This window comes from Onychomys torridus, chromosome 1, assembly GCF_903995425.1.
Source record: "Onychomys torridus chromosome 1, mOncTor1.1, whole genome shotgun sequence".
Classification (NCBI taxonomy): domain Eukaryota; kingdom Metazoa; phylum Chordata; class Mammalia; order Rodentia; family Cricetidae; genus Onychomys; species Onychomys torridus.
In genome coordinates, this window is record NC_050443.1 from 121924160 (window position 1) to 121940476 (window position 16317).

At 50.6% G+C, this 16317-nt stretch overlaps 1 protein-coding gene across 4 annotated transcripts in view; it reads left to right on the forward strand.

Moving 5' to 3' along the window:
* Nucleotides 1–16317, forward strand: part of Shank2 (SH3 and multiple ankyrin repeat domains 2) — a 300678-nt gene that overhangs the window by 103530 nt on the left and 180831 nt on the right. Inside the window, exon 1 of one of the 4 annotated variants that reach the window (XM_036200107.1) lies at nucleotides 511–850. The exons of the other annotated variants lie outside the window; for them this stretch is intronic. Within the exon in view, the coding sequence (XP_036056000.1) occupies nucleotides 784–850 (67 nt within the window). The 5' untranslated portion in view covers nucleotides 511–783. Of the gene's footprint in view, nucleotides 1–510; nucleotides 851–16317 lie in introns of those variants that run through there. 4 annotated transcript variants of the gene reach the window in all.

The window sequence follows — 16317 nt, forward strand, 5'->3', positions numbered from 1 at the left end:
GCTACCTCTGAGCTTCAACCTGGTGTTTGCCCACCCGGATCCTTCAGGCTGAAGCTGCAGCATGTCTGGATGTACCCCAGATCTACCTCTCATGCACTGGCAAAAGTCCCAAGCACCTGGAAGGGGATACTGTCCCTGAGACCCGGGCCTTCTCTTTGGCATCAGCTCTGTGAGGTGATGTGGCTACCTTGCTGTCCACTGCACAGAGAGCAGCAAAACTGCCCAGGCGGAGAAAATGCCATGTTCCCAAATGAGAAAGCAATTACTCAGGACAAGGACGGTCACTGCCTATAAGTGACACCTCTGGCCCCTGCTAATAGTGGTTGAATCATTTTCCTCTCCCTGCTAATGGCGTGCGTAATTGCACTGGTTTTCCAGGCGTCCTTCACCCGTACTTATTTAGACTAGTGACTGATGCGTTGCCATGGAAACCGGCACTAGGAAAAAAAAATCCCCGGTACAGTGAGGAAGTGGAAGGATGCAGCTCCAGTCTGCAGCTACAACTTGTGTCAAAGAACCGAATTTTCAGCCGATCCTGATTTTCCATCTTCAAAAGTCAAATCCGTGAACCTCCTCGTGGATTAAACTCTGGGGTTGTCTTTCTTAGTCCTGTGATCTGTTCTTTTTTTTTTTCTCCTTTTATCCTTAAATTCTGACCATAGAAGACTGCAACTTTTTTTTTAACTCCTTGTTGGATTAACAGAGAATAGTAAGTGAGGCCAGCCCCGAGGACTCTCCACATGGACCCAGAGGAGGAAGAGGCGAGGGACCGGTCTGAGTGAGATGGTCATACCCAGGTTAGGAACGATGGCTGAGAACTCCCGGTTCAAGAAGAGAGTTCATTTTGGAGGTATGGTGCCACCTCCCCAGCCTGCTTGGGGTTGGCCGACATGAGTGTCTTTGTTCTCTGCTGGAGCAACAGAGCTAGTAGACTCGGAACTCTGGTGTTCCTGGCGCTTGGTGAGATGGTGGCATGTGCGGTGTAGGCAGCAGGCTGGTCAGTCTATACCTTGTGTGTCTTAGAATGTGGTGCTCCCGGTGCCTAGGTTCCTCGAGGCTATTGTCTCCATCATGGCTTTCTCCTACTTCTGATTAGAGAAAAACAAAGGTGGCTGGCAGAACACCCAGGATGCAGGCATCTCTGTGGCTGAGAATCCCAAGGTCCTGTTTGTATCCTCGAGTGTCTCTCTGAGCACCGGTGGGTTTTTGAGTCCAACTTGAACATCTATTCCTAGTGAGATGCTGTACCGAGGGGGTTGGCTGTGTGATGAGGTGTGGACGGAAGGCATCCGTGGCTCAGGATCCCTGCAAAGTATACAAGAAGTCCCCCGAGCCCGGACAGGGATGTGTGCTGCCCTTCTTCAGAGAAAGCGTGGCCAGTTTGGCTTCTGTTATTGTTTTTTAATCAAGTAGACTCCCTGCCCCTCTGGTAGTGTGGCGGTAGAAAGAAAAAAAAAGGAATAGGAGCTGACAGAAGCCGCTGCCTTGCTGGGGTTCAAGCCAGTTCAGGGGCCTGGTCAAATAGGCATCTTACCCTCACCCCTGGATGTCACTTTAAGGGATGCAAAGATAAATGTGAGTTGCCAAGATTCTAGTGATTCCAGGCCCCATTTCTCACTGCATAGCAGCTCTGGGTTCTGTCCATCACCTGTGGAGTTTGTGCCTCTGGGCAGGAGCTATAGTGTTGGTAACTGGCAGAGAATGAGGGCTTGAGAGTCTGACCTCTGCCCATTAAGGTCATGGCTAGGGTGAGTCTATGTGTTTTCTGTTTCTATTTGGACCGCCTAACCCTCACCAAAGGCCTCCCTGATAAGGGGTGAGCTCTGAGACCCTGTGGTCCTGAGCTCTGGTTAGCCAAGGTGTGGATGCTGAAGCCCTAGTCTTCAGAGCCCTGGGTCCCTCCCACAGGAGGCAGCAGCTTCCTCCTGTTCAACAGGTCTCCTTTCTCAGTGCCCTAGTTCCCAAGCCTCAGCTGCCGGTGTCCTTAAAAAAGATTAAAAAGCTAAAAGGATCCTCCCGCCTCCAGTCCGGATCCCAAATTTATATCCAGGCTGTACTCCTCCAACCTGTGAGCCTGTAGGCCTTGGACCTCACCTCTAAGAGCCTTCTCAGGGGTGATGGAGCCTGCCTTCTGGAGGAAGGTTGTTCATCAGGCCGCTCCATGAAGAGCAGTGCTGATTAGCATCTGTTTTATTGAGAATTTCTGATTCCCTGGGGGTGGAGGCCAGTTGTGAAGTAAGACCCAAGACCAGATGTTAGGCGAGCAGGCATCGGACAGAGGCTGCATGTTTAGGCACACAAAATGGGCCTGGTCCACATGACTTGGCATGACAGAGCACGAAGGCTCTGCAGTCTTGGGGACAACAGCCAGGTTGACCCTGGGACAGGAAAGTCTTGTCCCACCTGTTCTTACGGGAGTCCCCTCCTCGCCCATTGTCACTCAAACGTAGGCTGCTGGGGCCTGAGGCAGGGTTCCCCTGGCCTCTCCTCTAAACCATGTGCTCCTAGATCACCAGAGGCCACCTTGACAGGGCACGCCCAGCCAAGCTAATCAGCTGCATGCAAATCATGCCCAATTCATCCATTTACTCTAATTTCCATTCAAACTGCCAGCTTGGCTCTGTGGATCAGGTGTGCGGGCTTGCAGGGAGCCTCTTGGGTTGATTTTTCTTTTCTTTCTTTCTTTCTTTCTTTCTTTCTTTCTTTCTTTCTTTCTTTCTTTCTTTCTTTCTTTCTTTCTTCTTCTTCTTCTTCTTCTTCTTCTTCTTCTTCTTCTTCTTCTTCTTCTTCTTCTTCTTCTTTTAAAAAAACACTCTAATTACTATAGAGCAGAAACCACCTCGCTGATAGCCAACAGCTTTATTCATTTGTTCAACCAATTTGGGAGGGTGGTCACCGGGCAGCGTCCCCAGAAACTACTCCCCCCACCCCCTGCCGTCATAGTGTCCTCAGTTCCCCTCAGCCAAAGAGCAGCCAAGAGGGCAGAGGTAGGCAAGAGAAAAGCCAGATAGCATCACTGTGAACACCAGGCACTCAGGAGAGTTATCACCTGAGCTCAGGAAGAGGGCCAAGGGAGACAAAGGCATAGAAGCAAGCATATGTGGTCTTAGATGAGTCCAGCACTGACGAGATGAAGAAAGGGAGGGTCATTGTGGACCCCTCTCCCCAAAGCCAAGGATGCCCACCTCTTCCTGTACTCCTAGCAAATCTCAGAACAGTGTCATCGGAGTGTTACTGAAGGGAAATAGGCTCACTGTTCAGGTTTGTCCTTTACAGATGCTCTAGGTGCCTTAGGGTGACCTTGACTCATACAGTCAGGCCAACCCTGGCTTCGGATCCTAAGTCTATCCTTCAGAAGATAGCTGACCTTGGAGGTAATCGAGTCCTGCCCAGCTGTCTCCTGACAGAACAGGCTTGGGACAGCTGTATGAGTTCAGCAGAGTACCCTAGGGAGCTCGGTGATTCCTCCATTTGCCCTGTTTTCCTCTTCAGAGCTTTACAATGAAAACATGACTCTCCTCTGGGTGTCGATGGCTTAAAAGGCAGGGCGTGGCCATGCAGGCAGGAATGTCTGTGACTGAGAATAGCGTGGTCTTTGAGTCATACCTGGGAGTCCCGGGGCTTCATGGTCTCCTCAACAGGAGGTCAGGAATCACAGGTGGGTGGGCATGGGGACCTGTGATGCCACTTGAGACTCTGACTCTCTGTGTCCTGCTTGCCCTCAGTATGCCCAAGGTGTTGATGTGGCTGCTGAGCCTCATCCTCACTGCTGTCAGGGAAAGGTAGGTACCACAAAGCTACTGGGTCCTAGGTGGTGTAATGGTACTAAGGGAAGCCTCACTCAGCAGACCCTGCTCCATCTCATTGGCCAGGGCCTTAGCTACTCCTAGGAGAGGAGGGAGCATGGGTTCTTGGTTTCTAGGCCACATATAAAAGTGGCTGCTGAGTACCACAACATAGGGTGTGTACAGGAATAAAGCCCTCAGCCCAGAGTGCAGTGGAGCCTCTGATTCTGTGACGGGGGGAGCCGTGTAGAGCATCAGTTAAGGCCTGGACACTAGAACTTTAGGGGCAGCCTTGGGTGCCCTTGGTGGCTCAGTGAAGGGTGATAGATTGATACTTGGTTAAGTCGGGCCTGGGGCAGAGAAGGAGCTTGTGTAGTTCACACTAGGATAGTGTGTGTGACACATGGTAACCGATGGCAAGTGACAAGTTTCAGCAGATCCCTGTCATGCTGTCCCTTCTCAGCCCTCCTTCCCTGTCATCTTTCTGGAACCCCACTTCCAGAGTACATGAGTACTTTTTCTGTCATTACTGCAAGGAAAAAAAAGGATTGTTCTCAATGTCCAAGCTGCATGAGCCAAGACACCCAGATAGGAAGCTGAGCTTACTCACAGTGACTCTCAGCAGAGTTAACTTGGGGTCCCTCCCAGCTACCTTCATCCCTCTGAGGGCAGAATCCCCAGGAGCAGAGCATCTCCCATTGTCCCACCTCTCAGGGTCTCAACATGCTCACAGAGTGATGCTTTCAGCACCTGCTCCTAGGGTACCACAGCACATCCCCACCAGGGAGGGAGTTGACAGTCCCCTTCCCTACAGGCTCTCCAACATGTGAGTGTGCTGAGCATCCAAGAGAGCCCCGGACACTAGCCCAAGAGAGGGCCCTGAATTAATAACTATGCCCCTCCCTCCCTGGTGTGGTACTTAGAGCTGGTGCTCCATGGTCCTGCTGGTCTGTACACGAGCCCTGATGTGTTGAGAGTCCATGAGAGAGCAAGGGACACAGCTAGACCTGGTAAAAATGTCACTTTGTACAGTGACAGCTGCCTGACAGTCCTTAAGTCAGCATTCAGCTCGTGTTCCATAAGTTGTTTTCAGTTGCTAGCAGATTCCCAGGAGAACTGAGAAGAGAACCACCTTGCTGGGGAACCACCTCTCTGAAGTGGTTTGTGTTTATCCGGGAGCTCCTGAACTGGCAACCTTCCTCCTCTGGCTCTGGTTTTAGACCCTGGATTTGGCTCTGGCACAATGTCAGAGGGTTTGGTACCCATTGACTCATGTCCTTGGGATCTGATATCTCCCTGCACCTGTGCCTACCTTGAGGGAATCAAAGTTGGAGGTTTGGTGAGTGTACATGTGTATGCTGGTGCACCTGCCTGTGTGCACTGGTGTGCTGAGGCCAGAGCTCAACTTCAGGGGCCATTCCTCAGCTGTTGTGCACCTTGACTTTTTAAAGAAATGTCTTTAAAGATTTACTTGTATTTTTATTTATGTACATGTGTGGGGGCAGGGTATTCACACTAATGCTGGTGCCCTTAGAGGGCAGAGGTGTTAAATCCCCTGGATCTGGGGTTGAGTGGTAGTTGTCGAGAATCAAACTCACATCTTCTGAAAAAGCAGCCACCGAGCCATCTCTCCAGCCCCCACCTTGATTATTTTTAATGGTTTAGTTTGTGTAATATATGTGTTTGTATGTGTGTGATATGTGTGTATAAGTATGTGTGTAGTATGTGTATGGTATGTCTATGAAATGCATGTGTGGTGTGTGTTTGTGTGTCTTATGTTTGATGTGTGTGTGTGTGTGTGTGTGTGTGTGTGTGTGTGTGTGTGTGACGGAGCACATGTGGACTTCAGTGGCCAACTTTCAGAAGTTAGAAGAAGGATCTCTTGGTGTTTCCTCTGCGCTGCATATGCCAGGCTAGCCGATTGATGAACTTCAGAAAGTTCTCTTGTCTCCACCTCCCATCTCATCTGGGGTTACTGGGATTACAGATGGCTGCCATGGCATCTGGATCTTCAGGCTCACCAGGCTAGCGCTGTCTCCTACTGAGCCATCTTACTGACTCCTACCTTATTTTGTTTTTGAGACAGGGGTCTCTCATTGGCCTGAAGCTAGCCAATTAGACTAGACTAGCTGGCCAGAAAGTCCCAGAGCTCTTCCTGCCTCTGCCTCACCACTAAGGGGAGGAGTGCACCAGTATGCCTAGCGTTTTTTTAAGGTAGGCTTGGGGATCAAACTTGCACAGCAAGTGCTTTGCTGACTGATCTGTCCTCCCAGCCCAGACCATGAAGTTCTTCAAGGACACATTTCTCCTCTGCTTCCTTCTGGGTTCATAGCAGATGCTAAGATAGAGCTGGTCCAGGGAGGGAGGAACATGTAGACACCACACACCACAGATGCATGCACACACCAGGGCAGAGTGCCATGCTCCAGGGAGCTGGAAATAAACAAAAGTGATTTCTCAGTTGTCTCTTGGCTCCATACCCCACCACATAGGCAGCTTTGCCTCCTAGGAACCACTGTGATTCAGGGAGGTGAGTGTGAGCCCCAGTGTGTAGATGGAAAATCTCCAGGGCCTGGGTTGTTGGTACTGAGCAAGCTCTGTTAGCTGGTGAGGTCATCCCACAAAGGCTGGTGGGTGTAGAGCAGACACTTGGTCCATCAAAGATGTTGACCTTGGCCCTGTTGGATGAGGAAAGGTAGGGTCCAGAGCATGTATCCCAAGACCTGGTCCCACTGTAATAGCACAAGAAAAATCTGGTTTGAATGTGTTGTTTGGTTGGTTTGGATATTTTGTTTGTTTAGGTTTGGGTTTTTATGTGAATTCGTGTTTTGCTCTGTGTACCATAGTGTGCCTGGTGCCTACAGGGGCCAGAAGAGGACACTGGGTTCTCTGGAACTAGAGTCACAGAAGGGTGTGAGCCATGGTGTGTATGCTTGGAATTGATGCCTAGTCCTCTGCCAGAACAGCAAGTGCTCTTACCTACTGAACCATCTTTCTAGCCCCAGTTTTTTGAGCTAGGATCTCATGTAACCCAGGCTGGCCTCACACTCACTGTATAGCTGAGGATAGCAATGAACCACCGCTCTGTGGTCAAGTGCTTCTCACAGAGTTCTGAGTCCCAGAGTGCTAAGTAGCACAATGCTGAGTTCCAGCGTTCTGAGTCCCAGAGCTGTTGGAGATTTGAACAAAACTTCCAGCAGTGCTTTTCTGGCCATGCTGCCCTGCAAAGGTGGCCTCGGCCTGTGGCATTGGGAGGCAGAGGACTGGCCTTTGAACACAGCTCCTTCCTGATCCCCAGAAGCTATGAGTATGCCACTTAACCTGGCCAAGGGGAGTTAATGTCACTGACGGAATCCAGGTTGCTGTCTGTTGAGCCTGAGGTCCTTGGTTATCTGGATGGTTTCTGTGTGACCCCCACAGTCCTTAAAAAGAGGGAGTAGAGGTCCGAGTCACAGTGATGAGACATGAGAGAATGGGCAGGCCGTAGCCAGCTCCAAGGAACACATCTGTTCCAACAGCTGGGGGACAGAGGATACATCTGCAAAAATGCCTTCAAAAAGGGCCACAACCTAACTGCGTCTCATGGGTCACCCTGGAAGACTGAGCCGGGGACTATAGGAGGAGAAGTCTGTGTGCTGCCAGCTCCCAAGTCTGCTCTGTCATAGGTCAGTGTGGTACACAGTACACATGTGAGTGTGGTACACAGTGCACGTGTGAGTCTGCTGTCTGTCATAGGTCAGTGTGGTACACAGTGCACATGTGCATTCTGACCATGGCCTCATTTGCTCCTTTTCCTCTGCTACATTGGTTCCTGGAACCCAGAAGTACTTTGAATGAATGAATGAATGAATGAATGAATGAATGAATGAATAAACAAACAAACAAACAAACAAACAAATAAATACCTGCAACTGATTTAGGAGAGAGACTTGTGCACATAGTAGGGTAGGTCCCAGATCCCACTTCCGTGTCATAAGTGTTTCTTTTCAAATCAGAGTTCTGTACCTCTGACTCTGGGTGCTTAAGGTCCTTGTCCCCTCACGGTAGGTCAGTGTGACTCTCCACTAGCCAGAGCCGAGAATGTGCCAACTATAGTAGTGGACTTCAGTCTGTGAAACAGGGTACCGGCTCCCAGCCTGGGAGTCCTCCAGACCCACTCAGCCCTAGGGAGGTCACAGAGCTCTAGCCCGGCCTGATGACGGAGGGGGCATGGCCTAGTGACGGACCTTGCTGCTTCCATAGCTGTGTGTTTCTCCACTGGCAGAAAGCCCAGCAGTGTCCAGTTTTAAGAGAGAAAACAGTTTCATCTTTGTCCTTAGTGCTGTCCTCAGCCCTTATTCTTTGAGTTTGGTGAATGATGTCAGAATTAGAGCCTGCAGAGGAGCTGGTCATGCTGGCTTGTGTGTATACCCTCAGTGCATTGGAGGCTGAGGCAAGAGGATTGTTGTTAGTTTGAGGTCATCCTGGGCAACATAGTGAGTTGCATGCCCTCCTGGGCTACAGAATAAGACCCAGTCTCAAGAAAGCAAAATAAATAAATGAATAAAACTTGCAGGAAACACAGGAGCCTGGGCAGGGAGTTGACTTCAAGGCAGTATGGGTGAGCCAGAGCCAAACAACCTAGCCACATGGCCAGCCAGGAACTCTGAGCCTTTTGCAGGAGATCTGAACAGTTCTCCAAAGTCCACAGGGTAAAATGTGCCCAGTGGCGTTGCCAGGTGAAAAGGTGGGGCCATTAGGAGAAAAAGTCCTGACATCAGAGCCCATGTGAGTAGGTCTCCATCCTTCATGCGAAGGCTGCACACGGCCCTCTCTTGCTCTTCTGACATGTGAGGAAGTCAGCACCACCTTAGTCTTGAGCACCTCAGCCTCCAGAATGGCCAGAAGAGTCATTTCTATTCTTAATGTACAACCTGGCCTTGGGTATTTTGATACAGCAGCAGAAAGGAACTGAGCTGGGGAGGGTGGAAATAAACAAGGTGCTCATCTCAGAAGGAGGGTGTCTAGGGCACAGGCACTGACATGCTCAGCAGGCACTCCAGTTGTGTCTCAGCTTAGAAAATGGCCTCACCACTGCTCCTCTGGTCCTGGCTGAGTCACCACCAGGATCCTTCTCCAGTACTCAAGGGAGGCATCTCTCATGTTCCGGGTCCCTAGGTACATCCTGGAGTAAACACAGTTCAGGTGACTTCCTTCTGAGTCTTTGGAAGCCACTGTCCCAGTGGCATCCCCAAGCTCTGTCAGGGCCTCCCTTCTCCCTCCCAGACCTCCGTGCTCAGCAGCTACCAGCTTTCTTCCCAGCCCTAAGTCCCCGGGGTCTACCTGGACATTCCCCTTTAGTTACTTACAGCCCCTCGATCTGTCAGCTCATGCAGGTCACTGGGACTCAGTCCTTCTTCCTTCACGGCTTTCTGCCACTGTGTCCCCATCTGTGGGGTGTGATGGCAATAGCCTCACTGCCCCCTGGCTCACAGTGGGATTCTACCATGATAGACCACCAGCAGTTGAAATCTCATAAGATACAGAGGTATGTGAATAAGACCGACACCTTGACAGGACCTGGAATCACATGGAGACAAGCCTCTGGGCGTGTCTGTGAGGTAGCTTCTAGATTAGGTCAATAGAGGAGGGAAGAAGCACCCTGAATGTGGGAGTCACCATCCCATGGGGTCCAGGATTGGATAAGCAAGCAGAACACCTGCGTTCATCTCTCTCTGCTTCCCAACCATGGCTGCATCGTGACCAGCTGCTCTCACACTTGTGCCTCCGTGCCTTCCCACTGTGATGGACTGTGCCCTCAAACTGTGGGCCAGAGTAAATGCTTCCTCTCCTAAGTCGCTCTCTCGGGCGTTTGTCACAGTGAGGAGACAAGTGACTAACACAGATATCTACTATCTCTGACCTACCATGCTCCACAGCTCAGCCACAGTTGTGTTACCCGTGCTCAGAATTCACACTAACTCCTGCTGGGTAAGATCATCCCAGAGCCGGGATGAAGTGCCGATGTCCTCATGGCATAGATTAGCACAGTGTAGAAGCCATAGCTCTACCACTCAGAATGCACCTAGTCTCACCTGATCTTGGAAGCAGAGCAGGGCCAGGCCTGGTTAGTACTTGGATGGGAAAGGAAAACAGCCCAATGGTCCTGGGATCACCTCATGCCATTGTAAGCCAGGGAGCATCTGTGTCCATCCAGCCTGGGTCTGGATGTTAATGTACAGGGCACCCAGGGAAGGGGCTTCAGCTCACTCACATCTGGCCATTGTCTCCTCTGTTGCTTTGTTTTTCTGTGGCTTCCTGCCATGTCCTGGCTGAGTCAAATATGACCTCAAGAAGATACTCATGGACTCTCTTCCCATGAAGGACTCAGCAGTAGTGGCCTGCTTCTCTCCAAGGCAGACAGTAGAGTAGGCAAGCTACCTGGCCAGAGTTATGTGGCATCTTTCCTATATTTGGGGGCTCTGGCTACTCAGACCAGCACACCACTGTGCTCCATGTTCTGCTAGGCACAGTGTGCATGCATTTAAAGTTGAGCTTTTGTATTTAATTGTGTCTTCAAGATGCCTGGCATTGCTGTCCACCTCTTTCATGGTTTCTATGCTTCTTGTCAATCAAAACAAGGGAAATGTGCTACCCAGCCCTGCTGGAAAGGAATTTATCCACTCAGAACATCACCCCTGACCTTCCAAGGGTTAGGAAGGTCAGCTCCCTCCATCATGGCAAGAGAATCATCTACCTTTGAAGGTAGTCTTCCAGCCAGCATCCAGGGCAGAATCCTGGGGTCTCCCTGTCATTATCACAGACACAGGAGATACTTGGCCTGTGTGCCCAGTGCTCTCTGTCTGGCCATCTCTTCAGCAAAATGTAACTTAAAAGTGTGGCCAGCACAAGGATTCTGGTTGAGGGGTGTGCTGCCCCCTGGGGGCATCGGGAAATGGGTGCAGGGCCACTGATTGTCATGGGAAACACCAAGGCAGCCATTTCTCTGCATCAGCTGGGGGTTGCCTCCAGGACTGAACCCCCTAACACTGCAATCCCTTCTGTAGCATGCCTCAGGCTTCTCATCTAAGTCCCACCTCCCTTCCACACACTTAAGTCAGGTCCCAGTTGTAACACCCAATGCAGTGTATGTGCTCCATGAACATTATCGTGCTGGGTTGTTTGGGGGAATAAATACCAAGACAAACAAACAAACCTGTTCACATTTGGGTGCACATGTAGTGATTTCCAAATATGGTCTTTTAGATTTTTTGATTTTAGTAATTTTAATTATGTCTGTGTGGGGCCATGTGCAAAGTCACCTGTAGAATGTAGAGACACTGGATCCCCCTGGAGCTAGAGTTGCAGGCAGTTGTGAGCTACCTGACATGGGTGCTGGGAACCAAACTCGGGTCCTCTACAAACACAGCAAGTACTCTTAACCACTGAGCTCTCTCTCCCGCCCTGATTTTTCAAATATTTTTAGACTAACCTTAGGTTGATAGGACTCATAGGTGTGGAAGCCATAGCTATGTGAAGTCGGGTGTAGTTAGGATCTGAAGACAAGGCTATCCAAAGCCCTGCCATGTCCAGAACAAGCCATTCAGTGGCACTGTAGGCTGCATGGCCCAGCAATCAGAGCCTGACTCATCTTAGAGTGCTTCTGATGAAGCTGAGTGGAAGGAAACATGAATGTGTGTGAGCTGGCTAAGTAACAAAATATACTTCAATCTGAAGGGCTCAGCTTGGGCCTTTCAAGCCACTCGGGGCAGAACACAGGGGCAAGCAGCTCCTCCCAGGAGCTGGAACAGCATGGCCATGTCCTAGCTGCCAAGCATCTCAAGCACTCTGTCACTGTGCAATCCCTAGTCCACCCTCTGTCCTCTGCTTCCTGAAGTACAGTAATGGGTCCTCACCTGAGCAGGATGTCCAGGAGCAGAAGGTGTCCACACCGTTTCAGGTCCCTGGGATGGTATTCAGTTGGCCTGGATGGTATAGGACCTTCTCGGCCCAGGCAGGAACAAGCAGAGCATCATATGGGGCACAAATTGCTCTTGGGTGTAAGTCAGACATACCAAAGTGGTCTCCTAGACAAACAGCACTGGCCAAGGGGCCTGGCCGGCATCGCTAATCAGGACTGGGGAAAGATAGGTGCAGAAGTGTCCGTACCCTGTTCTAACTGTATCCCTGCATTTTAGACTCTGCTGTGGACTGTTATAGATGGGGAAACTGAGGCTCCTGAGAGGATCTTTCCTGCTTTGATCAGAATGCCAGGAAATAATGGAGGTTCAAGTTTGTCTTGACTGTCTCAGGGGTAGGGGTGTGGCTCAGTGATAGAGGGCTCGTCTAACACGTGTGAGACCTTAGAATCCATCCCCGTCACTGCAATGAAGAAGGGAGGAGAGGAGAAGGGAGGAGAGGGAAGGGGAGGGGTGATGAGTGGGGAGGACTGTCTCACGTGCTTCCTAGCATCTGTCTGTCCACTGGCATCCCGTCGGGGAGGGACCATCCCAGGGAACATGTGGTGTGAGGGCTTTACATCCTTCTGGTCCTTCAGGACACTCCCGCTGCTCTTGGAGAAAGCCCCTCTTCTTGTTCCCTTTTCCAGAAAGGTACTCTGCATGGGAGGCCACAGAGTCTCCCAGGATGCCCCACCCTGGCTTCCTTGCCAAGCTGCAGGCCCCTCCTCCTGGCTGCTTTGCATAAGGGGCTATTTTAACTACTGACAATCGGAGGCTGTCATGAAATCTGTCGCTGCCTTCCACACGTCCCAAGGGGTGTATGAAATGGAATTTCTAGAGATTCCTCCCCCTTTTCCATGTAGATATTTTCCGAGTGGCATTTTTAGGGCATATCAACTTAAATGCTGCCTTGTGGGGAGGGCTCACAGCCGCCTCCTGTGAGGGGGGATCCCCAATTAACCTGGGATGTATGCCATGAGGGATCACCCAACTAGAACATCCATTAAGGCAAATATCCTGTTCTCTCTCTAGGTGAGGCAGGAGCACCAAGAGGCCCTGTGAGAAGGTCCCTCCTGATCACTGCCTTGGCCAGGGCTGGAATTGGGGGTTCCCCAGCGCAGATGGGCTCTTTGCACTATGCAAGCAGCCTCTGGGAGGTACTAACTTAGCGTTCTCTGTAAAGCCTTAAGCCCATCACAGCCAGACCAAGCAGATGGAGGTACCAATTTTCCAATGTTCGTTCATGTACCAGAGATACTGGGTACCCACGTGGTCAGGTTGTCATAGGAGCCAGAGATCTGTTGGCACAGTGAAATCAGAACTAGAGAAAGGAGGTCCTAGCAAATGCAAAGGCCCTGAGATGCAAATTGGCGTGTATTCTAGGAGCAAAGAGGAAGGGACAGCGATGGGGGATGAAGGTGTAGAAATGGGCAGGGCCAGTAGCATCGCTGGGTTCACATTCCTTCAATGGGGACCACAGATGATGGGTGGAACAAATCATCAGGAAAACAAGGAGACAGGGAGCTACTTCCCCAGTCCAAACCAGAGAAGGTGATCACTTGGACCAGGTTGATGAGTGCTGAACTCTGGGATGCTACAGATAATTCTGAGCAGCCACTATATGAAGAATCCTGATTCTGGATAAGAAAGTAGGTGAATTAGATCTTAAATTTTAGAAGTTTCTATACTGTTAAGGAAACAAATTGTTTCCCTTTGATTGACTAACTTGCCTGCCCCTTTTATCATCCATAAACAGAATGTCTTTTTAGTCAAAGGCATGTGTACTATAGTGTGTGCGTGAAATACTAAGATGTATATATGTGAGTGTGCAGACACCAATGTGTGCACATATGGAAGCAACAGAAACACTAAGCGTCCTCCATCACTCCTCACCTTGCTGATTTGAGACAGGGTCTCTCACTAAACCTGGAGCTCTCCATTTTCTTCTAGGCTGGCTGGCTGGTGAACTCCAAGAATCTACCTGTCTCTTCCCCATTCACTGCTGGGGTTACGGGCATGTGTGGCCACTTGGGCCTTTACATGGGTGCTGGGGATCTGAACTCAGAGCTGCACCCCCCTCCATATGCTGTGTTCTGTCCCTGAGTGTCAGGACACATTCCTTTCCTCTACTAGGCTGTTTTCCAGTTTTCTCCTGGTGAGTCTGGACTTCATCCTGATGAGTCCCCACTCAGTATTTGTCTTTGTGTTCTCAGGCCTCTGCTGCACAGAGCTGTCAGGACTCTGGGCCCAGAGTGGAAAGAATATCCTATCTTGTGCAATTGAAAAGGCCACTTGTGTCTGTGACAGCCAGCCTTCCCTGGGTGATGCTGTATGACAAGCATCCCACGGTCTCAGGCATGGAACAGCAAAGACAGTTCACATTCTTGCCAAACGCCTGTCCCATCTGCACACTGTCCCTGGGAGTCCCTGGGTTGAAAGCAGTGATGTCCCTCATGTGGGCTCTGTGCTCATGGGTAACTGTCCTACAGTGCTCTTGGGATGCTGTACGTGTAATGGAATGCCACTGTGGCTTTGACATTGGCTAGAACTAATGACCGACTGAGGTCCACCAAGAGCTGGAGAGATGGCTCAGTGGTTAAAAGCACTTGCTACTCTTTCAAAAGACCCAAGTTCCATTCCCAGCGTCCATATCCAGTGGCAACAACAGCATGCAACTTCAAGTCACAGGGGATCTGGCATCTTCTTCTGAACTCCACTGGCTCCCACACGCATGTGGCATACACATAAGTATACTTTTTTAAATATTAGAAATAATTCTGTTTTATCAGAGAGCTGAAGAGTGTGATGTGACAACACACACACAGAAAACAGATGAGGAACACAGAAAACTCCTGACAAATGACTCTCAAGACCTTCCAGGCCAAAGTCTGGGGCCTCTGTAGCAGGGTTCTGTGCCTTCTCCCAAAACTCACTACATTTGACCTCAGAAAAAGGCTGCATTCCACACACAGGCTGAGGGTCACCTCATAGAACTGGTGGGGTCAGAGACCAGCTTGATGCTTAGACCAACCTGGGCCACATCTGGATGTCCCCACAGGTTGGAGGTGTACCCTAGCTTCTGAGACACCACCTTGCCAGGAATCCCACATGGCAAAAAGAAATGGTCCACTCTCCAGGGAGGAGATGTGGTCACAGAATCTATGTTGGCACTGTTCCATGGCTGTCTGCTCCCTTGTGGTCACTGCCTCCAGCCGTTGGTACACCAGTGTGCATGGCTGGTACATAAATGTATTGTCCAAGTCCTTGTGCCTTCAGTAATGGCAGGCTAAAGTGCATCAGTGAAGAAATGACACAGTTGGGCTTATATGTTAGAAGTAAGGATGTGTGTTAAAAGTAAGAAGTTTTGGGGGCTCCAGCTGTGTTCTGTCTGTCTGTTCCTTTCGCTGCCCCTCCCTAGATCATGCTGTCTGCCTATGTGTGTTTTATCTCATAAAGCCAGGCTGCTCTGGGAGGTCTCAGAAATGGCAATCACAGCAGCAGGGCAAGAACCTCACACCAGATCAGGTCGCAGGAGTTGCCACACCAGGGTCCCATGCCAACCACTAGTTCCCAGGACTAGAGACGGTGGTGGCCTCAGCTGCCTATGTGGCTGGGATTGGGGAATTCTGGATCCCTGGAGGATGAGGGAAGCCTGTGGCTGGCTCTGAGCAGCTCTACCAGGTCTACTGAGGAGAGACAGCAGGGCCTCCTGCCTCCTTAGGAAGCAGAGAGAAGCAGAGCTGCAGCCACGGCCCAGGTGGTGATGTGTCAGGTTCAGCTGCGTGGTGCTTCCCTGAAGACCCAAGCAGGAATACGAGTCCCAGGGTGCATCTGTCCTGGCCATTGTCCTGCATGCACCTCAGGCCTCCTTCTGCTCCCCTGACTGTTTGGGCGTGTCTTACTTGTACCCTACATCTGCACCTATGCATCCTATGAGCTTCTAGAAAGGTTGGCACACAGTATATAGTGTACAGCTGGTGAAGGACAAACACTGGTTGTAGCATAAGGCACCCACTGTCACATGCAGGAAGGGTCCCAAGAACCATCCAGCCCACCCATCTATCCTAGCCCAAAACTGGGTGAAGGTGTGTCCACAGCATAGCCATCTAGGTTTAGACTGCTAGATTGGGGACCCACACTGCCTCTCATGAGCTGTGTGACTTCAGAAGGCCTATGAAAGGCAGAAGTTCTGAATCTAAGGTATGACATGTGATAGCTGTAGCAGAAGTGGCAACACTTCCCATATACTGCGTGCCCAACTGGCCTCACCTCCAACCACTCAGGTGCTTCTGTGTGAGTGGGGCCAGTGCTGTTCCCACACACACGTGAAAGAACAAGACAAAAGCCAGTTGGTGACAGCTGACCTTGGAATGCCACCAGTCTAGCTTTAGAATCTGGTCCCTCATCACCACACTGCTGCTTCTGTAAGGCAGAGCCAGGACATGGGTTGGCTGCTGGATGTTGTGTGAGGACCAAAGCAGGGGGAAGACCAGTGATGATGGTGCAAATCTCCAGCCAAGCAGCTTGTCAGTGGAGAGCAGCTCAGCAAATCCCCTACAGGGATGGGGGTGACTAGGAGATGATAGTGACAG